We start from the raw sequence: 24,044 nt of genomic DNA, 5'->3' as shown, positions 1-24,044 counted from the left end.
GCACTATTGCTTCAGGAAAAGCATGTATCTTGCAATCAGAATTTCTTCTTTTTTAACTAAGACTCAAACCCAGGGTCTTGTACATAACCAGATAACCACTATAGTGATAAATTATATATCTATCCCTGTCTGTATTTTTTCTTTGAGACAAGGTCTTAAGAAGTTGGCTGAGGCTGGCTTTGAATTTGCTATGTAGCCCAGAGAAGGGTCCTGAATTTGCAGTCAACTGATTCAATTTCCCAAGTAGCGTGGTTACAGGCCTATACCATAAAGCCCTCATGGAAGTTAGTTGTTTTGTTTTTTATTTGTTGTTTTTATTCCATCAGCAGATATCTGAGTAGCCTAATTACAGGCACCATGGGAGGTATTATATGTGTCAACAGGCAGACTTGGAGCATATAACTAGAAACAGTAAACTAGTTGCAAATACTAGCAAATGCTATGAAGAAAAGGAAGCCTTGTGAAGGACAAAGGAGAAAAAGGAAGGCTTTGGTGGCATTACAGCCAAGGATGTGAACAGTGAAACCAGGAATGTAGACATTTCAAGGAAGAACTGTTCCAGACATGAGAAGTGGCTCAAAGATGCAAGAAAGCTTGTTCTGTTCAAAGAAGGCAGTGGCCAGTACTGAGTGACAGAGAAAACAAGGCTCTCAGGATAGAACACAGCAAGAATTTGGAAGTCTAGTGGAAAGCCATTGAGAGGTTTGAGCAGAAAAGCATTGGAGAGGTTTTGTTGGAATGGGATTTCTATATCTATAGGCAGAGACATTTCTGAAAGGAACGTTTTTAGTAACACAGATGGGAAAGGATGGCTGTGTTAGTTGAGCATATGGGAGACACAGTCAGATTCTGGATGAATTCTAGTCATGGGACATTTAGGACTTGCTACAAATGGGTTCTGTGGCCTCAGCAGGTTGACATTTTAGCTAAGATTCTTTTTGTGGGCACCTTATAGCAAATATGCGCTGTTGGGCTCTTAAGTATTTTGGTCTCTGTCTACTAAATATCAGTAGCCAGCCCACTGATGACAACCAGAAATGTCTTTTGGGAACCAAAATTCCACTGACTAGAGTGACCGGCCACTGAGGTAACTGTGCACATAGAGATACCATTCACAGATGTCTAGGACATACCTTGTAGTTTTTTAACTGAAAAGTCTAGAAGTCAGGCAGAGGTTTAAGGTAAATATATAAATAAGAAAAACAGCATAGCAGCCTGGCAGTGATGGTACATGCCTTTAGGTCCAGCTCTTAGGAGCAAAAGCAAACAGATCTCTGAGTTTGAGGCCAGCCTGGTATATAGAGGGAGTCCCAGGACAACCAGGACTACAGCGAGAAATCCTGTCTTAGGAAGGGGAAGAAAAAGTAGGAGGAGAGCACAGGAGAGGAAAGAAGAGTGGAATGAAGGAGGCAGGGGAGAAAGGAGTTAGGTAGGTATTTCTGGTCCAGAATGGTAGGTAGTGTAGCCCTTTGATTCCAGCTGTTGGGAGGCAGACGATCTATGAGTTCAAGCCTAGCCTGGTTTACATCATGAATTCCAGACCAGCCAGCACTACATAGTGAGACTGTCTCAAAAACAGAAAAACAATCAGGCATAATATTGAGCACATGTATTTCAGCATTTGGGGAGGCCAGTCAATAAGTGTCAGATTCAGTAAGAGAACCTGTCTCAAAAGATAAGATGACAGATGGTTGAGTTTAACCTCCACATTCATATTCTCATTCTCTCTCTCTCTCTCTCTCTCTCTCTCTCTCTCTCTCTCTCTCTCTCACACACACACACACACACACACACACACACACACACAATCAGCTAAAATAAAAAACAATATATGTAAGTCTGTCATTTTAAAAAAAGCATTGAGGGGCTGGGGATTTAGCTCAGTGGTAGAGCGCTTACCTAGGAAGCGCAAGGCCCTGGGTTCGGTCCCCAGCTCCGAAAAAAAGAACCAAAAAAAAAAAAAAAAAAAAAAAAAAAGCATTGAAATCTAAAGTTGACAGGTCTTTTTTTTTTTTTTTTTTTCTAATTATATTAATTTGGGAAGGGGGTTTAGAGGTCAGAGCACAAGTTGAGGAAGTTGTTCTCTGGTCCCAGGGTTTGATCAAATCATTAGACTTGGTAGAGACCTTTACTTAGCCTTCTTGACAGTCCCTAAAGTTGATTCCTTGAAGTTAGTAAAATTGTTAAAGCTCATAGACAGATCAAGAAAAAAAGGAAATCAACACAAAAAAAAAAAAAATGGCACAAATAACCAAAGTCAGGAATGAAAACTGAAACCTTTCTGTATATTTTACAGACCTAACATAAGAAATATAAACAACTAATTTCTAGCTATTTAGGGAGCTCAGCATCAGCTAAGCTGAAGACCCTGTCTCAATAAAACAAAAGTAACAACAAAACACACCACAGTGTTGTACCAGTGGGCTAGAGAGAGTGACTCGCAACCATCTGTATTGAGATCTGATGCCCTCTTCTGGTGTGTCTGAAGACAGCTACAGTGTACTCATATATAATAAGTAAATAAATCTTTTAAAAACATTGTTAAAAGTTACATGATCTTGCTGGGCAATGGTGGCCCACATCTCTAATCCCAGCATTTGGGAGGCAGAGGCAAGTGGATCTCCGAGTCTGAGGCTAGCCTGGTCTACAGAAAGAGTACCAGGACAGCCAGGACTACACAGAGAAACCCTGTCTACAAAACAAAACAAAAGTTTTATGAAATTGTATGTAGGAGTGTATGCCATAGTCCCAGACTTAGAAGCTGAGACGGGGCAGAAGCTAAAGGACAGCCTTCCCTCTGTATGCATCTCCTAATTCATAGTAATTTTCTCTGGCAAAGAGCACTGCAGGCGAGAATAAATGAAAGACTGAAACTAGAGAGTTCTTCCTAGGTTATTTGGGTGAGCCCTAAATAATCAAGAGTCCTTAAAGAGTGAGGCAAGGGCATGATTCCACACAAGACAGAAGGCATAATTGTGACAGCAGAAACAAGTAGAAGTGTCTTGGTTTTTGAGACAAGGATTCACATAGCCTAGACTTGCCTCAAAAATCACTAGCCAAGGCTGTTTTTGAACTTGTGATCCTCCTGTCTCCATCTCCTAAGTGCTAGAATTAGAGGCATGAACCGCCATGCTCAAATAGCAGTAGAGGTTTAGAGATGCTCCACTGCTGCCTTTGAAGGTGGAGGATGGGCTGATCCTCAGGCTTAGGTCTGAGGATTATAGTTTGGAAACTTGGAGAAGCAAAGAAAGGACTCTGCTCCTGAGGGAGATCGTCTATTAATATCTTGGTTAAGTCCTACGATAAGAGCTAAGGATTTAGCTTAATTGGTAGAGTTTGCTCTGCATACACAAAGGCCTATAGACTACTAACGTGATCAACCATGTTAAATTCAAAGCAATGAGTTACAGTAGCTGTAACAAACTAATATACAGACAACAGAAGCTATACTATCTAGAACATCATTTTTGTGTCAGTAAATAGACAAGAGCCACCACAGCCATTTGTATGAGAGAGTATTCCAATATGGCATCCTCAGCCAATTAGCAACATGTGGTATAGCACATGGCAAAGGCAGGAAAGTGTTTAGTCAAAGGCCACCAATGCCACATTATGGGACCACAACTCAGAACAAAATGAAAAGGAGCACTTTTTTAAACATCTGTGAGAATGACAGCTTTTGGGTTGATGTACAGTTAGGAAATCGAATTGACTGCTGTTGGTGCTGTCAACAGACATGCATAAGACACAACACTGAGTTACCGTTACCACAGAAGGCCTGGAGATGCTTACTTCTCCATCATGGTCACCCAGGAGATAGGTGACACAGACATTGGCAGGATTCTCATCAGGGCAAGTGTCGCTTATTAAGTATCTCAAGCCAGACAAATTAGTCCGTGAAGGGAAGAACTTAGCTGATTTGATTCAGCAAGCCACACAGTTAAAAACAAGAGTCTTGCACATTTGGGGATGGCACCCATATTTTAGAAAAAGAAATAATACAGCAAGCTGATGAAAAAAATCTGTGATCCAACTACAGAACTCAGACCCTGGGTTATAAAACCATTTGTGAGGGGTTGGGGATTTAGCTCAGTGATAGAGCGCTTGCCTAGCAAGTGCAAGGCCCTGGGTTCAGTCCTCAGCTCTGAAAAAATAAATAAATATATACATACATACATACATACATACATACATACTATTTGTGATATTTTATGATGCAATAGAAAATTTCTATTAGAAAAGGAAAAAAGTTATCACAAAGGTGACAACCACAGGGGTATCTTTAGAGCCTCAGAGGAGGGATAATGTAGGAAGTTGCAACTTAAATTTAAATTTAAAAAGCAGTTAAATATTTCCGCCACACAAACCTCAGATCTCAGATGTTGTGCTACACAGCTGTACTAGTGTGTATAGGAAGGAGGTAGTGAATGGACTCTGGCAAGTATTAGGAAAAGTGCAAAATCCATGTAACTGCTAGTTCAGAACAAAATTGCTGCTTCCAGTGCAAAAGGGCATGCATAAAGACCAGGAAGAAACAGCCTTCCCATCTTCCTGGAATGCCCCTGAGACATAGGTTCAGACAGAGCCAGCTGACCTAGGGAGGCAGAGGCAGGCAGATTTTGAGGTCAGCCAGTCTATAAAGCAAGTTCTAAGACATCCTTTGCAAGATAGCATTATTGAAATCATTGAATATTTTATTTATTTGGTTTTTTTTCTATTTGGTTCTTGTTCTCACTCAGAGTTCAACAGATCTCTAATGTGCCTGGTCTGCCTTTCTCCCTTCTTTCTATCTTCATGCATTTTAAAGGATTATAAATTGATGTATACATATCTTTAGGGTTTGTTGTTGTTTTTAAAGAGAGAGTATCACTCTATATTCCCATCTGGTCTGGAACTCACAGAGATCTGTCTCTGCCTCCCAAGTGCTGGGATTAAAGGTGTTCGTCACCATACCAGGTTTATTTTTATTTTTTAAAAAATGTTGTTCCTTGAACACCTTCCTCAAAAGTAAACAGGTTCAACCCCAGGTCATAGCTGCCATGTGTAGGTCTAAACAGCTCCTGCAAAATATAAGCCATGATTACTTGGCAGGCAGAGTATCAACCTGGAGTCTAATGGTTAGAGGCTCATGGGGCTCTGAGGCACTTCAGAACTACGTTTAACCTGGCCATGTATGCCAATGTAACTACTCACTATCAGAAATCTAGTGTGGGTTGGGGGGGCTAAAATCTAGATTCTCCCTCGTGTTAGTTGAATTCTCTACTACAGAGAAACCCCTAGCCTCGTTGGTTTGCCTTTTTGAAACAGGGTATCTCCATGTAGCTCAGACTGGCCTGGGAATTCTCTGCCTAGACCACCCTCACCCCCATCCCCACCCCCAGGCACTAGGATTACAGGTCTGTGCTTCCACACCTGGCCTACTTTCTCTTTTTAAAATGGAAATGGTAACTTTGACAGCAAGATCAGGATCAAGCATGACTGCAGAAGAAAAGTACCAAGGATCATTCCCCAGCATGAGTTTTCTTTCTGCCCCAGCATGCCTTCCTATCTTATACTCAGACATATTTTCTAGATACCAGCAGTCATAAGCATCTCTCTAGACTTCACCAAAACTCATCCCTGAGTAGGCAAAGAATTCTTACCAAGCTGGAATCTCTAGCTCCTCCCTGTGCCAGCAGCCACATCCTAAACCCAAATTTGGAAATAAGAGATGATCAGAGGATCCCAGCAAGGAGTCTTGCACAGGTGTACTTCTGGCTCTCACCTTTAGCTTCCAAAGTTCAGGTGCCAGTTGTCTTCTTCTGCCAGAGCTAGACTCACTGTGTAGACAACTGTGACTATTAAAGTAGGCAGTATGCCATGTCCCTAGAGCTGACCCAGGGAGAGTTGTTAGGAAGAGACAGGAAGCCCACAGACCTAGAGAAGCTGATGGTCTTCTTTCTCCTTCAGGGATATTTTGCTGGCTCGGCAATGTACACAGCTTCCTATGTTGGGGATGGACATAATGTCAACTCTAATCTTGAAACATTTCAGGAGATCTTCAACTTCAGAGTATAAAGGAGCCCTGATAGAAAAGACTCTTGGTGGTTCATCTTAGTGACATAACCATCTGCTAACCAAATTTATTGGTCAAGGGGAAGAAAAGCTATGATAGGTCAGACTTGAATCATATGCCACAAAACTAGGGCATTGTTTTTGACAGCCCAACCCTTGCCATGTAAAGTCTCAAAATGGGAATGGAGTATAGAAACAAAGAGCTTACCCAGAACCAAGGGGAGTTCTGAGCAGACAGAAACAGCAGACATTACTTCATGTCCTACATCTCTCTGACCGAGTGGTCAGGACCTGAGAGGGTGTACTTTACCCTTGTGACTCTTGACAAACATGAACATACTCTCAGAGGAGGGCAGTGATAACGCAGACCTGTGCTGTACAAGTGCTCTGAGTCAGCTGGGGACTGATGTTCCTGATCACATTGAAGGCTTGAGGTAGAACAGGCTGCTATCTAGAGTCGTTGGACTTGGGTGCAGCTAGGTTTGGCTCTCAGTCTGGTCCTGCCAGCAGTTAGTACTGGAAGCTGAGACAAATCTCTTAAACCTCTTGAAGCATCTGTTTTCACTCTTACAAAGTGGGCTTGTAAGTAATATGACTAAGCAAATAAAGACCTTGCCACCAATCCTCTGACCTGAATGTTGTGCCTGGGATCCACATGGTAGAAGGAGAGAATTAGCTCTCACAAGTTACCCCTGGCCTTCACAGCCACACAGTGACCTGCCAATCCACATGCATACACACATAATAAATAAACAAATGTAACTCTAAATTGTTAATGGTATTATGGGGGCTAGAGAGATTGCCCAGCAGTTAAGAGAGCTGCTTGCGGGCTGGAAAGATGGCTCAGTGGTTGAGAGCACTGACTGCTCTTCCAGAGGTCCTGAGTTCAATTCCCAGCAACTACATGGTGGCTCACAACCATCTGTAATGAGATCTGATGCCCTCTTCTGGTGTGTCTGAAGACAGCTACAGTGTACTTATATATAATAAATAAATCTTAAATAAATAAAAGAAAAAGAGCACTGACTGCTCTTCCAGGAAAAAAAAAAAAAAAAAAAAAAAGAGCTGCTTGCTCTTCCAGAGGACATACTAACACCTAATTCAGGAAGTTTATATCTGCCCCATCTGCAACTGTAAGGCTTCATGGTCCCCTTCTGACCTCCATGAGTGTCTATACACATATGTGACATATACTTGCACACACAAAGATAATTAAATAGATCTTGTAAAAGGGCTTCTGTGGATGAACCAGTGAGAGTGAGACCTTGTGAAGCTCAGCAGCCACTTCATTGCATTTCCTGTGCAGGTTGTGCTGTGAGCCTTCCTGTTCTGTGTGGGTTTTAGTAGGTCAGTTCTGGGTATTGGGTGGTGAGCTCCAAGAACCACTGGCCCTCATCAGTGTGCTCATTTGTGAGAGTAGGTGAAGTGTCCAACAAGACAGACATCAGAGGGATGCAGGGAGAATGGCCCTGCAAAGTGGGGGGCCCCTCTGTTGGACTTCAGGAGCAGGGTACAGATAAGAAAATAAAAAAATAAACCGTTTGGGACTCAGCCACCTACCTATTTTCTAAATTCTAGGATGAATGGAACCAAAGAGAAATTGTGAGTGTGGCAATGGCTCAAGCCCTGGAGGAGGTGCGGAAACAGAGAGAAGAGTTCCAGCAGCAGGTTGGTCCCTAGCTGGCTACCAAGGTGTAGGCCAAAACTGTGTTCCCCTGCAGTCTCAGTGGCATCACACCTCCTGTTGTGGGGCCATCAGAGAGACACCATATACCCAGGATAAGCATGGCAAGGATCTCAAGGAACATAGTCAATTAGAAGATGCCCTATGACCTGTAGGTTACTATAGAAACTATTAGCAAGAAACCTTACCCCAGATGATGCCCTTTCTAAGTTTTCATGGTTACTTAGTTGTAAAACATTGATTGGAGAAAAGTCCTCAGGGAACTAACAGCCTGATTCTGTCAAGTGATACATCAGCACCTGCTATCCCCAAAGGGTAAGCCAGAAGTGTAGGGAAAACTGTGTGTGGGGACAGACAGAGCACCTGGCTCTAGCTCTGCTGGCTAGAGGCCTCCTGGGAGTTCTTGACCAATCTGAGGCCCAGTCACTTCTGGAAAAAACTTAGGGTGATCATACCTTCTGATACCAGCATGAGTTATGCAACAGGCTGGTAAAACGTAGGTGCTCAAGAACGGACATATTAAGAGACTAACCAGAATATCCACACTCTGGCTAGCCCAGTATGGTGGGCCAGGAAGGGTAGTGAGGGGAGTACCCTGTGCAAGGACATTTAGGAGAATAGGTCCCATTGCCATAGGTTTATTCTAAACTACAGATGTAATAACGGTTCTGTAGGAGAGGGGATTACGTCAGCCCCTCTTATGCTGAGTTTCCTCCTAAGGCCACTGAGCTGACAGCCATCATAGAAGAGAAAAATCAGAGCCTATGTGAAAAGGATGAGGCACTTCTCCAGAAGGAGGAGGAACTTCAACAGCTGGAAAAAGGTGAGGAGTCCTCCCCTGGCCAGCAGGTGTCATTAGTGAGCCACCTGTCACAAAGCAGTGTGCAATCACTAGCTCACACTATACTCCCACCACCCTAGGTCACAACTCTGCCCTGCTGCAGATGCACCAACTGCAGAGAGAACTAGAGACCTTGAAGACTTTCAGAGCCCAGGAGGCAATGCCAGCCACAACAGGAGAGGACTGCCTGCCACTGCAGGGCCAGGAGCCACTAGTGAGCGCTATCCCTATACCGGAGGGAGGATTTCGGAGAGTAGAGTGCCTGTTCTGCACTGTTAGGGCCCTTCCTTTGTGGTAAAGGTGTTCAGCTGTCTAGGGGGCTTGAGATCTATAGGGCCATCTGTGTGGCAGCCACCTATGCGGTATGTATATATGCCAAGTGATCACCGAAAGCCGGTAGTTGACCTGTTCACAGGTTTCATGTGGGGCCAGCACTCCTTCCCCACATACCTGCAGCTTACTCTCTGCTGTCTGTCCTGTTGCCACTATCCTGTAGGTCATCTCAAAAGCCATGCAGAATTGTGAGTATGAGCTTCCAGCTGCAGAAGGAACTCCAAATGGTGAGGTTGGAGCCATGGATCTAAAGCAGCTACAGAAAGAAAAACAGGACTTAGAACAGCAACTTACAGAGAAAAATAAGGTGAGGACACCACACCTGCCTAGCTGTGATGGGTCTGCTCTAACCTGGCCCTCCCCCTAGTCTGCCATCTTTCCACTATTTTTCTCATGGCTTCCCCCCAACACTCCCAACCCCATGGCTGTGCTGTCTTGGAACTCTTTGTAGACCAGGCTGGCCTCAGACTCAGATCTGAGTGCTGGGACTTTTGGCCTCACTCCTCAGACCTCCTCCGCTTACATCTCTCTGATGTGTAGTGGCCCATACCTGCAATCCTGCACACTGGAGACAGATACAGAAAGGCCAGGAAATAAGAACAGCCTGGGTTATATGAAGCTTGCTCTCCTTTTTGTTTCAATTTTATGTATGTGAGTACACTGTAGCTGTCTTCAGACACACCAGAAGAGGGCATCAGATCCCACTACAGAAGGTTGTGAGCCACCATGTGGTTGCTGGGAATTGAACTCAGGACCTCTGGAAGAGCAGTCAGTGCTCTTGAATGCTGAGCCATCTCTCCAGCCTATGAAGCTTTCTTTAAAGACAGGTTTCACGTGGGTTTTTTGTTGTTGTTGGTGGTGGTAGGTTTTTTTTGTTTTGTTTTTTGTGAGACAAGACCTCACTGTGTAGCCCTGTCTGGCCTAGAACTTACAGAAATCTGCCTGTTCACATCTTTCCAGTGCTGGGATTAAAGGTGCATGCTATATCAACCTTGAGTCCTGCTTTCAAGAGTGGCCAATGGGGAAATTCAGTCATGGTAGTATGTGCCTTTAATCTCAGCACTCTGGAGGCAGGGGCAAGTGGATTCATCTGAGTTCAAGGCCAGCCAGGGCTCTGTAATGAGACCTTGTCTCAAAAAAAGAAAGGAGGGGGTTGAGGAGGTGTCAGGGACTGAAATGGGGCTCAACAATAGAACACTTGACTAGCATGCATGGTAAGGCCCTGAGCTCCATCCCAACGTTACAAAATAAAACAAAATAAAAATGGGGTGTTGGGGATTTAGCAAGCGCAAGGCCCTGGGTTCGGTCCCCAGCTCCGGAAAAAAAAGAAAAGAAAAAAAAAAAAAAATGGAAACCCGGGGGCTGGAGAGGTGGCTCAGTGGTTAAGAGCACTGACTGCTCTTCCGAGGTCCTGAGTTCAAATCCCAGCAACCACATGGTGGCTCACAACCATCTGTAATGGGATCTGATGCCCTCTTCTGGTGTGTTTGAAAACAGCAACAGTGTACTTATATATAACAAATAAATAAACTTAAAAAAAAAAAGGGAAACCCAGTAAAGCGTGAGCATTCCCTAGAGTTACTAACCCATTACAAATTACCACTAGGAAGCCAGACATGGTTATACATGATTGTAGTGCCAGTACTTATGAGATAGACACAGGAAAATAGGAGTTCAAAGTCATCTTCTTCGGGTTTATAGCAAGTTTGAGGCCAGTCTGGTATCTATGAGACTCTGCCTCCACCACCCCATCCCCTCCTTTCATGTACACACACACACACACACACACACACACACACACACACACACACACACACACGAAACCACTGGGGAAATAGAAACAGTGAAAATGGTGCATGAAAAAAAAAGCTGGGCATTCTGATGTACAGCTCTAATCCAGCACTTGAGAGGCTGAGACAAGAGAACTACTGTGAATTCCAAGCCAGCCTAAGCTGTAGGAAGATCCTGTCTCAGAACACAAAAAGGAAGCAAGTTTTCACTCTTCAGTATAAGAATCAGAGCATAAACTAGAAAGTCAAAGAAAACTCTTTTTTTTTTTTTTTGGTTCTTTTTTTTTCGGAGCTGGGGACCGAACCCAGGGCCTTGCGCTTCCTAGGCAAGCGCTCTACCACTGAGCTTAAGACTTTCCCAAGGTACTGGAGAGACAGCTAAAAGGTTAAAAGCACTAGCTGTCCTTGCAGCTTGGGTCCAGTTCCCAGCACCTCCAGGGCAGCTCACAACTCTCCTGTGCTGTGAGCTCATAAAATCTGCAATTCCTGTTCCAGGGGACCCCACACCCTCATACAACATGCAAGCAAAACACTACTGCACATGAAAAGTACGTGTGTATATGGTGTGTGTGTGTGTGTGTGTGTGTGTGTGTGTGTGTGTGTGTGTGTGTGTGTGTGTGTGTAAAACTAGTATTGATGGATTTTACTTTTACACTATCTGAATTACACTGCAAATTACCAGTGCAGTGGTGATAGGTGTGAAAAACAAAATTAAAAAAAAAAAAAAGGAATCTGAGAGGCTGGAGAGATGGCCCAGAGGTTAAGAGCACACTTATCCAGAGAACCTGGCTTCAGTTCCCAGCATTCACATGGTAGCTCCAGTCCCATTGGTTCTGACACACCCTCAAGCATAAACATCCATAAATATAAAATTAATTTTTTTTAAAAAAATGGAATATATTCTGCAGAGCCACTCAAAGCAGCACTCTTGAAGTATATGGGCACACCAATAAGCCTGAGGACCCACCCAAGGTTGGGTGGGTGTTGAGAGAACTATTGAAAGAACAATAATACTGTGGCCTCTCTGGGGCCTAGGAAAGCAAGGGGTAAAACAGCAAGAAATGAAGGCAGCTGAAAGGGTAAGGGGGATGAGCCTTCAGGAGGGCCTCTGAAAACCTTCTAACCTGACACTGACAACTGGCTTTGGGATGGGTTACCTCAGATTATGAAGCAAATGCAGCAGAGGATGCTGGAACTTAAGAAGACTCTGCAGAAAGAGCTGGTGAGTGCCCTCCACATACAGCCCTACATCACACCCCCAGACCCCTCTACCCTCCCTTGACTCTGGTCCACCCCGGGGTCCTTGGCTGCCTGGTATGCTCTCTTGCTTGATTGCAGAGATCAGGTATGGACTAGTGGAAGTGCCTTAGATCTTGAGAAGTGTTCTTGTGACCATGTGTCCTTGGGCAAAGGTCTGAGTCTGCCTTCTCCATACCTGCCTGTGTTCTCAAAGAGATAGAAAAACATGACCTAGTTCACTCCTCTCAGCCACTCACCCCAAGAGGAGGAGCAGAGCCTTCCTTAGGTTCAGGCACTTGACCTCTAGTCAAGGGCCCTTTTACCCAGTGATGTAAGTTAGTCAAGGAGCGGAGTTGGGGATTTAGCTCAGTGGTAGAGTGTTTGCCTAGCAAGCGCAAGGCCCTGGGTTCGGTCCCCAGCTCTGAAAAAAAAGAATTAAAAAAAAAAAAAAAGGAGCAATAGATGATCACAGCTGGGACTGGAGACTCCCTGTGATCCTAGACCTAGCTTGAGGGGTGTGACATAGCACATTCTCCCATTGCTTTTCAGAAAATCAAACCTGACAATGAGCTTTTTGAGGTCCGGGAGAAGACAGGCCCTGAGATACCAAATATGGCCCCTTCTGTCACTAATAATACTGACCTAACTGAAGCCCGAGAGATCAACTTTGAATACCTTAAACATGTTGTTTTAAAATTCATGTCCTGTCGAGAATCTGAGGTAAAGGCTTCCAAGCTGCTTTTTGGGGATGGGGAGGGGTGGTTGTTCTGCATGGCTTCCCTCTCAGCCCCGTTCTGCCTCTTCCCCTCATCCTTCAGTACTGACCTGCTGAGCAGATGATGATGGGAAGTGGCTCCTGGGAGATGTGGTTCCCCCTCTGAATTCTAGCTTGAATGCTGCTGAAGCTAGAGACATATAAATAGTCTGTCCACCATGAAGAGCAGAGTAGAATGTTCTCTTGGCTCTCAGTCCCCAAAGTGAAGAATGACTCAAAGCTGGAACTGCACCCACCACCTCATCCTTGTGAGCCAAGGAAACAAGACTGCTGACCTTTAGCCCCTTAACTTCCTTCCTACCCCGCAAGGCCTCTGGCAGCAAAAGTGGGTTTTGTTTCAGGCTTTTCATCTCATAAAAGCAGTGTCAGTGCTGCTGAATTTCTCACAAGAAGAGGAGAATATGCTCAAAGAGACTCTGGAATATAAGGTGAGTTTCCCGAGTCTGCTGTTTCCATTGCTGGATGAAGCTGATAAGGCAGTTGAAAGAACATTCTTTAGCCTAATGTTCTTTCCATTGTCACCACCAGATTTTGTTCATCACAGCATCTCATTGTTGGCACTTTCTCAGCTGCTCCAGTTCTGGCTAGCACCTACACTTAACATTTTTTCCCCCTGGGCTAGGGTGTAGCTCAGCGGTAAAGTGCTTGCCTCGTAACATGCAAAGTCTCAGACAGCACAACAGACCCCATGAAATTGCTAAGGCATCTGCATAAATGCTGTAATTGAGTGGGAGAAACCTCCTACAGTTCTACTGTCTTATTAACTCTTTCTACAGTTTCTTTCCCTAAATCTGAGCTCTTGATCATGCACATTGAAGGCTTTTTGGTTATTCCTCTTACCACCTGGGAAAACTAAAAAGGGCCGTTTCTGTTCCCACTGCATGTAGTTGCCTCTCAGCTCAGAAGCCTTTTCTGTTTCAAATGCAGATGTCTTGGTTTGGATCCAAACCAGCTCCCAAGGGCAGCATCCGGCCATCTATCTCCAACCCTCGGATACCATGGTCCTAGACCCACCCAAGGATAGAGCTACGTGGGCTGACACTCTTCCTATGAAAAGAATACTGACACAGCAGACTGGGTGGGTTTTTAAATCAATGTAACTCTAGTATTGTGTACAAGTGTCTAGACAGTTTACAACCGTGCACACTGATGATGAACTTCAGAGGGAGCCAATTTTATCATAATGGTCATTAACACGAGAAGGAATCCAGGGCACTGCCCAGATTTCCACAGTGCTGCTAATATCCCAGCTGTGGCCAGCTGTAACTGGGTCCTCTATCTTAATATTAGCACTTAAAATTGAAGTGATTGGCATGTCAGGTGAAAACTAATTATCAAGCAGAGGTAACATGACTGAAAGTGGAGAGAGTCCTTTCATAAAAAGCTAACTCAAGGGTGGTCTTTGGAGTCCCCTTCTACTAGCAAGTCTGGGTTTTCATGCACTGTTGCCTCTCAAGAAAGTATCATTACACTTTGTTTCCCCAACCACCTAGAACTTGAGATGTGTCCATCTCATAGGTTACGGGGCCAGTGTGGACTGATGAGTATGCAACTTTCCAGTCCTGAGAAAACTAGCAAGCAGACGGAATGATCTCTACGTATAGCACCAAATACACTCAATTGCCTTCTTAATGAATGTACTCGTCTTGGATGGGTTGCTGGTAAACCATTTTAAAACTATTTTTATAGCAAAAGTTCTTCGCTATTATAAACATGTCTTCTGTATTATAAAATCCATTTAAAAAGGAAAATCAGAGCTTCAAGTCTTTCTAGTGCCAGGACACATTCCCCTTTGTAGTTTTTCTTGCCTTCTGTGGTACCTGCTCTCTGAAGCAGTAGTTTCTCCTGCTTTGCTCTAAATTCTCATATTACCACTGAGCCAATCATACTTAAGAACAACCTGCTGAATTCAACAGAAGCAGGCTGTCCCTCTCTACCCTCATTATTTCTAATGACACTACATTGATACGTAGCACCCAGGCAGCCCAGCTGGCTGCCACACTTGACAACACACAGATAGAAACTTATGTTCATTTTTACACTTGTTCTGGGTAAGCCACATCAGATCTTAAGGGAAGCCATTTGAGTTTAATGAAAGTTACATTAGCAAGTAAACTAGTAATTGGAGCTTGTAAAGTTACCATGTATCTAGGTGAATTTGTTCTTCAGCTTCAAGTCAACATATGTACGTACATGCGTATGTGTTATACAAAAACCCAAGTATTTGCAGCATTTGCCTTCTAAATCTAAATCGGGATGGCATTGCTTTGGCTGTGGCTCTTCTTTTTTTTTTTTTTTTTTTTTTTTTTTTTTTTGGTTCTTTTTTTCGGAGCTGGGGACCGAACCCAGGGCCTTGCGCTTCCTAGGTAAGCGCTCTACCACTGAGCTAAATCCCCAGCCCCGGCTGTGGCTCTTCTTACAGAAGTTTCCCTTTAGGGTGCCACTTCCCATTTAGTGGGACATGAAACCAGAGCCCCACTGTTGATTTTACAGAGGAAGAAGTAGCTTCTCCAAGTAGGATTACTTCCCTTCCTCCTGTCCCAGGTAAGAAATCCCAGAGGACTGAGCAGTCCAGGCAGCTGCAGTTCCAGCTGTGGAAGCCCTTTCTACACCTGAGGTTTCTCAGGCCCATGATCTGATGTGTCTGTCTGTCTCTGTCTCTGTCTCTGTCTCTGTCACACACACACACACACACACACACACACACACACACACACACACACACACACACCTCTGCCTGCCTGCAGGTTGCGGTGTGACTGTGGGGCCCACTTATTTAGAATGGCTTTCCTGCTGCATGTTGAGCTCCTCCAGTACTAGAAGAGTGCAGTAGCCATTCAAGTGGCTTCATGCACTTCTATAAACTTCGGTAAGAGACAGTGTGTAGCCCTTTATATATGAGCACTGGACTGTGATCTTACTACCAATGTAAATAGGAACAGTACTATCTAAAAACTGCTGTAGCAGAGTTATTTGTGGTGCAATACTTTTTGATTAAAGCTCTTCAAGATGCAACTACAGTGAGTTTTACTTGATAAAAGTTTGAGATGTGTTTATTTTGACCTGTCAAATCTTGTCTTTGGGTTTGTTTGTTTTGGTTTTTTTTTTTTTTTTTTTTTTTTTTTTTTTTTTTTTGAAACAGGCTTTCTCTGCATAGCCCTGGCTTTCCTAGAACTCATTCTGTAGACCAGGCTGGCCTCAAACTCAGATCCACCTGCCTCCCAAGTGCTGAGATTCAGCTTTGTACTGACTATCATATTTCAACGACTACAGATGTTTCTTTCAAAAGGAAGCAAGCTCCTCAGATTAAAGGTGAATAAATATGATTTAATGGCCCCGTGGGCTAGTTTTACCTCTCAAGCATGAGTGGTTCTACAGAGGATCTAGGACGGGCAGGGCCGGTGCACTTGAGCCAGCATTTAAGCTGCAGTTGTGATGCTCAGGAGCACTTGCTTTAGGGCTCATAGCTGACTGCCATTATTGGGGTTTAGAACAGACCCTACATCAGGAGACAGTGACCAGAACTTGCCCAGGCTACATCTGTAATCACACAAACGGATGACTTTTGAAGCCTCAATCATTAAAGGTTTGGCACTTTATTAAATAAGCTCCAAAATTACATACAAATCAAAAGAGTAAGAAAAATAAACACTCAGCAAAATGTCTCTCGGTAGCATCCAGCACCACTGCAGTTAAAGTATGGCATAGCTGTGGTATCACCATGCTCGCTTTCCCCGTCCCCAAGGATGGCAGGACAGGGACATCAGCTTTCCAAACCAAACTGTCATCATTCATTGCTATCCCTTTCTTTACCATTTAACATACAGAGAACACACTTCAATGAATAGACTAATAAGCCAAGAGCTTTATTGATGCAGCAGGCACTTTACAATGAACCCAAGAGAGCCTGCCTTCTCTGAGAAGACAGGATGTCTGTACAAACTCTCATCAGGTTTTTTCCACTTCAGAACCCAAGCTCTCCTTTTCACCACAGCCCTTGGGTCTGCACCTGCCCAAATAGTCCCTCCCCATTCCAAACAGACAGTGCTCACAGGTACACCTCACATAATCTGGCCAGTCAGCCAGATAGTCAAGTGTTGGTTCTGTGTTACTCTGTAGACAAAGGCAGACACTCTGGTCCTGCAAAGAATTTAGGAATCAATAAGACAATTTCTCCCTCCACCTCAAAAGTAAAATACATTCCAGCAGATGTGTCCTGAAGTATTTAGTTGGGAGTTCTAGGAAGATGGTCCATTGTCAGTCCCTTCTTCACTAGCCTGGGCATCCAAAATTCTTCTCAAGGTAACAGGATTCTTTTTTTTTTTTTAAACAGTCTTTCTTGCTGTAAGAACTCTTATAATGGAGCCTAGTCCTCCAACAGCTAAAGCCTGTGGAGACAGGAAAAGGAAACACGTCAAATGGTACCTGACTGGCCAGAAGGGAGCTTCACTCACCTGGAGATGAGGACACATATTCCCAGACCTCAATCCCACCATGTCACAGGCTTGCTGAGAGAGATCAAGTTCTAGGGAGAGCCCTGTCTTAGAGCCAAGGGTCCCAAAAGCTTACAGCTCTTGAAGCAATAAAACTGGCTTGGGATCACTGTCCCCAAGCATCCAACAAAGCCTGAGTTTCCCTGTAACATGCTCTGCTTCTACCTGCCAGCACCTGCCTATCCCTGGAAACACATGGCAGCCCATAGAGAACTACCTACTGACAGGGTGACATCAAAAGCACCTCACAGGGTTGAAAAGGCCTAACCGTCTCACCACCAACAGCAATTCCTGAACCCAAGCAAAGATGAAGCTTAAAAAGTCAGCACCCCAACAGGGCCAGAAGCCACAGCCCAACACTTTGCTGGAAACTGACCTACCAGTAAAAACAGCATTCTTAAAAACTCAGCGCTGCCAAGGGATATAGTTCAATACAAGATCACTTGCCTAACACATACCAGAACCCCAGTTCTGTCTCTACCACAGGAAAAATATCTCAGGCTGGAGATGTACTTCGGTTGGTGGAATATCCTCTCAGCAAGCATTAAGACCAGGATTCCATCCCCAGCACCATGTAAAATTCAGTATGGTATTATATGCCTGCAATCTCTATCTACATTAAGATTAAAAGTTTAAAGTCATCCCCAATTTAAAAACAAATTTGTGGCCAACCTGAGCTACATGAGACTTTATCTCATGCTGAACCACTGACAAGAACTGTGTTCATCAGTCTGGAACCCATAAGTGCTGGGTGTATTTACTGAAGTGTTACAGGGCTGCAGGTGGTGTGCAGCTGACAGACAGGACAAAAGTTTGACACATGCCTTGGTCCTCTATCCTTCAAGTAAAGGACAAAAAAAATTTTTTTGCTTCCAGTGAATGAAAGCTATAATAAATGACTCCAATTTCTGCCAACTGCTCCTTCTGGTAGGGAGACTGGGCCTGCAGTTTTAAGATGTCTTCAAAAACTCCTTTTCAGCAGCTCTCTTCCACAAGCAAAAGAGACATAATGAGGCACCAAGCCCCATCCTACCTCACCATACCACCTGCCTCTGTCCTATATCAAGGGTAGTTGGTCCTGCCTAGCCTAAAAGTCCACAGGTAAAAAGCAAAAATATGACTGTGAGTGTTAGAAGATCCTCACTAGGCGCTTGCAGGGTAAGGTGAACATTCAGTGTCAAAGTTTAGACCCACCAGACCATCCAGCGTCTGTTCTGAGTCTGGCCTCCTAGTGTGAACCCTGGGGGAAGTGCAAGCTACAATGGAACAATGCAGTCCGTACCTTTTCATGCCACTGGAGTAACACTGCACTGCTATTTTCTGTGGGCTTCTCAAACCCTTTATAAATGTACTTCATTAGCAAGTCAATGCCATTCCTGTCCAGTGACTGCACAGCCTGCTCAATCTCGCTGCTCTTGAAGTTTGTGAGTACTTTCAGGACTATACCCTGGGCTCGTTCCTACAAAGGAAGAAAAAAGTGAGTAAGGCCAGGAGCTGCAATCCTAACACGACAGAAACCAATAGACAAAACATGCCAGAAACACCAACCCTTTTTAATTCAACCCAGCTACATCGGTGAGATAAAACATCTTTGGCTTTAAATTTCACTTATTTTTACAAATAAGTGATTCCACTTACTGTGGAAAGAACAAGTGATTTACTATAGGTAATATGACTTTATATGATGTCAGGGCTTGAACCCAGGACCATACATATGCTAGGCAAGCCCTCTACCCACTGAGCTTAGCCCAGTCTCAAGCATTACTACTTTTGATACATCAACAAAGCCTTACACTTTACAGATTACAAAGTTATCAAGCTACCTACTGCACCAGTATCTGAGAAATAGCAAGTGGTTTCGGTGAAAAGGGAACGCCAAGTAGCAGCACACTCCCAGTGATGCAGTTACTGTCCAGACGCCAGGGAGTTGAAATTGCTGCTAAGGACACGAAGTCCTGGTCCTGACAGCTGCAGCACAACCTCTTTACCTTCACAGCTTGATTCTTGGTGTTGATTGGAGAGTTCCGCAAGGCTGCATGGAATGCCCGAAGCATGTCCCCTGTGCATCAAAGCCAGTTAAGGATGGCTAGGCTCAAAAATGTCCATGCTCTCATTAATGACCTCACTCCACAGACAGCTCAAGAACAGTTACAGGGATCTTATCCATACCACCCACTATCTCCTGCTGGCCTCTTGCAGGCAGAGGCTGCTATTGTTTTGACTTTTCCTGAGTCACAGGAAGGAGTAGATGACACCTCTGCCAACCTGCAAGCTCTTCCTGAAATATTTCCCTAAAGCTTCCTCCTCAAGAAACTGCTCTCTTTTGTGTTAGAATTTAATAGAGCCTGAAAGGAAGAGTATTAGCTTAGGACCCCCAAGACTGAGTTCTCAGCACAAAGATTTATTTGCCTCAGAGGGCAGAGAATAAGAGACAAACATAGGAGAGAGAAGATGAGAGAGAAGGGGAAAGAAGCCAGGGAAAGGGAGCAAAGGTTTGTCCCAGAGAACAAGGGCTGTCTCTGGATAGAGACAACAGATGGGATACATAGGAAAATGGTGGTTTATAAAGGTAAAATGGGCCAGGCAGTGGTGGTGCATGTTTTTAATCCCCGGAGAGGTAAGTGGATTGCTGAGTTTGAGGCCAGCCTGGTTTACAGTGACTTCCAGAGCAGTCAAGATTATACAAAGAAACCCTCCAAAAATAAAAATAAAGGTATAAATGGGAAACCCCATGTTAGGTTGAGGTGTTTCATTTTAACTTGGCATGTTAATTAGGTGAGCCAAAGGGGGCTTTTGATTGCTGGACTTCAGTACTTTGATAGCTGGGGCCTTGGTATTCAGCCTCAAAAATAGGAAGTAGCCAAATAAGGCCAAATAAAATTTAGGGGCTAGCTTCAGGAATGCAAACTGTTTTTAGCAAGGGCAAGGCCTGCCAGAGCCATGCTTGCCAGAGTCCCTTCAGAGCCGACTTGCACATCCTTAGTGCTAGGCACTGTCAGCTCTACAGGATCTTCATGGCAACTCCTGCACAAGTCGACTGCAAGGAGCTCTCACTCTCTCATCCTAAAAGGGAAGAGAAACAAACACATCTTAATAGTTCTGTGTTGTTTTCAAAGCAGGATTTCCCTGTATGCACCAGTCTGTCCTGGAGCTCATCTGTAGACCTTGACTTCAGAGATCCACCTGCCTCTACCTCCTGAGTGCTAAGAATAAATGTGTGCACCACTACCACCACCAGGCTAGACATAAACACATTCTCACTCCGTCTTTTATCAAACTGAAATCAAAAGAAATCAAGTATGTCAAGTATACCTTGCAGGCTAGGCCTAGTAGTTCATGTCTTTAAATCTCAGCACTCAGGCCAATTCATAGCCAGCCAGAGCTACAAGGTTAAAACCCGTCTCAAGGTGGGAAGGGGATTGTCTATCTTGCAATTCAGCATGGCATCACTTTGGCCCACAAAATGAGCCATTTGCTCCCTTTCCCCACAAACCTTAGATAGAATCCTAATTTCACATTCACTGCTGAGTTCTGAATAACCAGCACACAAAAGAAAATTGCAATCTAGGTTATGTCCCCAAAGGTTACACCTATTTTAAACTGAATTACATCAGCCAACTTTCATTTCCTCATATGAAAGACTGGCTTAAGCCAAAAAGCTTCAAAAATAGAACAAGGAATGACTCTGCCCAATCAGGTCTTTACTTTTGTCCATGCAGCAATGCCCATGTGTGAACAGCTAGCCTCTGGTGCAAACCTGAATTCCCAGCTTCCCCAGTGAGTGCCATCTTGAAAAGCTAGTCTGTACCACCAGGCAAGTCACTCCCTCACCATGTTGGAATGCACCTACCTTACAGGGTAGACAGATGCCCCTACTCTTTATCTTTAGTTTTGGATTCCTTTTTCCTCAGACAAACAAGGACTAGTCCTGATAAAGCCACTGATAACCCTCCACCCCATAACTTTTCTAACTTGGTATCCCCAGGCAATAAGCAGGTCCCATAAACCTAACAGTACATGGGGACTAACAGTCATTTTATTCACAAAATAGATAGGGAAGGGCAGAAATGATACAATTAGTCTGTAAGGATGAAAACATTAGACTCGGTACTGCAGCTTGCCAAGCAACCACAGACAACCAAAGGCCCACAAATGCTGGGTAGAATGGGGAGCAGAGAGGCACCTCTACAATCACACAATGTTTACTAAACTGGCCTCCATACCCAGATGGCTGCCAATAATTTCAGAGAACAGGCTATGGTAACAGAAGAACCCTATAGACCATTCTCAGACATGGCCCTAGAGCAATTTAGCAACCTCCCTGGTCTCTACCCTAAAGTTTCCAGTAATACCCCAAAACTGTAATAATCAAAATATCACCAAACATTGCCAGATTTCCTTGGGGTGGGGTGAAAAAAACTACAAAATCACTCAAAACCACTGTTCTACAGTCCTACTTGGGAAGCTGTTTCCCAAGAAAGAAAATGAGCTACAGTGGTACTTTAAAACTGCTGGAGTGGAGGAAAAATTCTCCCTGGAGGTCTTGGACCCAGGACCAGATGCAGTCACATTTCACCTTATTCTAAAAACCCTCCAGGACAAGAGCCTGACTTCTACCCTAAAGACAATGAAATTGAGTCAGAGGGGAAATTACCTGCCCAAGGTCACAAAGCTACATTCAGAGCTGACCTTCAAATCCAAGCCCTTTCTACCATCCCTTGCCCCTACTACAGCCTGGACCCAAGTTTTGGAGGATATCTGGTGTGTGTTCAGTTATGCTCCCGTTGAAGCGGTAAGACCAACACAGTTGTCTCTATCGTTTAAGAAGAGTGCTGGGGTTGAGAGGGTATGTGGTCAGCAGCAGTTAAAACAGGTTAGACTCTGTCTGTCCATGTAAGCACACAGTGGCTTTCTATTCCCACATTCTGCTCTTCCACAATGACAATTCCCAGCACAGCCCTGAGACCGCCACCTGCAAACATCCCCCAAATCTCTCTGCTATTCTCCCTTTAGACTCACATGAGGTTCTATAGACTGAATGCAATGATTGTCACCTGACAGGGACTCAATGATCCTTCTCCCTACCTGGGCCTAACATCCTGCTAGGGTTTCACTTCTAATCTGCTAGCCTCTCTTCTCCCAATACCAAGAGGTACTCTCTCCATGGTAACAAGGCTTCTGACACTGCCATGAGTGTAGAAGCCATCTCCTCTATGAGCTAAGCCAGTGCCTCTAAGCTACCTCCAAAAACAGAAGAAAAAGAAAAGAAAAAACCGTCAGGGCCTTCAATAAGTCCCAGCATCAATACCAAGGCAGCAGCTGACAGATCCCAGCCTCTTCATCAATATACTTAGGATTCTGGCCCAAATACATTGCCTTGTCAACAGTGACTGCACATAAACCAGTCTTCCCTCTAGGGGCCTTCTCATGACCCAATTTTAACCAACTTAATGGTGCAGGAAATACCAGTTTGAAATATCCACATTTGAAAAACACATTCCTGTTCAGTCTAAAAGGGTTGTTTTCAAGCTACATTAGAGGAGCACTACAGGACTCCTCCCAAAAGCTGTACACCTGACTTCCCAGGTTGAGTCAACTAAACCTGATTTATATACAGCAAGAGCTTTCAACCCTATCCTGGCAAGTACGGGGGAGGGGTACACACTTCCTGTCAAGCTATTTGAATAAAGAAAAAAATCTTCCTGTGAGAATAAATCAGTTTCCTGTGGTGCTCCAACTGCTAAGAGACCAAGCCAGCTGTGACAATCACCTCTATTTTTACTCTTCTGTTATAAATGCTTGTTTTCTGTGGCCACCAGCAGTCATTTTCAGTCGCAGGGAGCCACTTTTACACTTGACACTGTATGGTGTATTTTAGCTCTGAATCACTAGCTTTTTCCACGCTTTCTGCACAAGACGGCTAATGGCAGAGTCGCATTACTTGTTGAATGTACTCGGCCCATAAAGGCCCAAACCCCAACCTGCTGTGGTAAGTGGAGACAGGCGAGAAAAGGTAGCAGGCAATACCACACCTGTGGGATGGTCCTAAAGCTGCACCTCCCCCACCTCCGCCCTACAGTCAGTCTTCCTCCAACCATCCACCCACCTATTTTCGTGCTGGGCTGCAATCGGGCCCAAGAAAGCCAGTTAGACAAGCGCAGGTGGCCCTGGTTGCCCGATGAATCAAAGGTGGCTCACCTCGGTCCCTCTTGAGGACCAGCACCCGGGAATGACCCCGCTTACTACAAGGAGGGATAAAGGGATACCAAGGCCGATGCACAGTCACCCTGAAGGATGCAGAGCAAGGCCGAGAGTGAGACGAGCTCCTGGGCCGTGCTGCTGAGAAGGCGTGAGGCCACCAACGACGGACCCGGGGAGCCTGGGGCTGGCAGGAGCCCGGAGGGGGAGGGGGGAGGGGCGGAAGACCGGAGGACCGGGACTGGGGCTGGGGTGATCAGGGTGCGAAGGCCAAGCCGGGCCGCCACGCTGGGAAGGATATTGCCGCAGGAGCCCGTCTACCTCGCAGGGGTCGGGGCCTGGCTCGCCCGACGCCGCCGCCGCCTCTTCGTGCTCGTCTACGAATTTGTTCTCGTCAAATTCGTCGATATCCACTCGGCGGAAGCGTGAGGACAGTGTGTTCCGGGCCATGGCGGGAGCGCGGCGGCCGCCCAGCCGCCTAGGCTTCGCTCCGTACCGGCTCCCTCCGCACCGGCTCCGCTTGGGGGCGGGAAGCGGCCGCCGGGCACCTCCTCCCCTCCTCCGCGCGCAGCCGCCGTCGCCCGCCCACTTCCAGGATGCACCGGAACCGGAAACTCTTGTGGGCAGGGCTGCGCTG

At 45.0% G+C, this 24,044-nt stretch overlaps 2 protein-coding genes across 11 annotated transcripts in view; one reads left to right on the top strand and one right to left on the bottom strand.

Annotated features, from left to right (window-relative positions):
- Nucleotides 1-18,118, top strand: part of Golga1 (golgin A1) — a 46,920-nt gene extending 28,802 nt beyond the window's left edge. The window contains exons 14-22 of one of the 3 annotated variants that reach the window (XR_010064647.1): nt 7,633-7,722; nt 8,459-8,561; nt 8,660-8,793; nt 9,076-9,219; nt 11,865-11,924; nt 12,491-12,661; nt 13,058-13,144; nt 13,644-13,794; nt 14,235-15,731. Coding sequence is in view for 2 of the 3 variants with exons in the window: in NM_001395022.1 (NP_001381951.1) it covers nt 7,633-7,722; nt 8,459-8,561; nt 8,660-8,793; nt 9,076-9,219; nt 11,865-11,924; nt 12,491-12,661; nt 13,058-13,144; nt 13,644-13,724 (870 nt within the window). In the remaining variant the exon portion in view is untranslated. 3 annotated transcript variants of the gene reach the window in all.
- On the bottom strand, nt 16,294-24,000 carry Arpc5l (actin related protein 2/3 complex, subunit 5-like). 8 transcript variants are annotated; one of them, XM_063283529.1, is made up of 5 exons: nt 23,729-23,948; nt 23,316-23,496; nt 19,198-20,272; nt 18,492-18,668; nt 16,294-17,104 (listed from the first exon to the last, which is right to left on the bottom strand). In XM_063283529.1, the coding sequence occupies exons 3-5, from the start codon at nt 19,261-19,263 to the stop codon at nt 17,042-17,044; spliced, it is 306 nt and encodes a 101-aa protein (XP_063139599.1). In that variant the 5' UTR covers nt 19,264-20,272; nt 23,316-23,496; nt 23,729-23,948; the 3' UTR covers nt 16,294-17,041. The 8 variants fall into 8 exon arrangements, with proteins under 8 accessions (XP_063139599.1, XP_038960719.1, XP_063139600.1 ...); XM_039104791.2 differs by having other exon boundaries at nt 19,198-19,268; XM_063283530.1 differs by having other exon boundaries at nt 23,408-23,496.
- Between the last annotated feature and the right edge of the window lie 44 nt (nt 24,001-24,044).

This window comes from Rattus norvegicus, chromosome 3 (genome assembly GCF_036323735.1).
Source record: "Rattus norvegicus strain BN/NHsdMcwi chromosome 3, GRCr8, whole genome shotgun sequence".
NCBI classification, from domain to species: Eukaryota; Metazoa; Chordata; class Mammalia; order Rodentia; family Muridae; genus Rattus; species Rattus norvegicus.
This window is presented reverse-complemented; position numbering and strand designations above follow the sequence as displayed.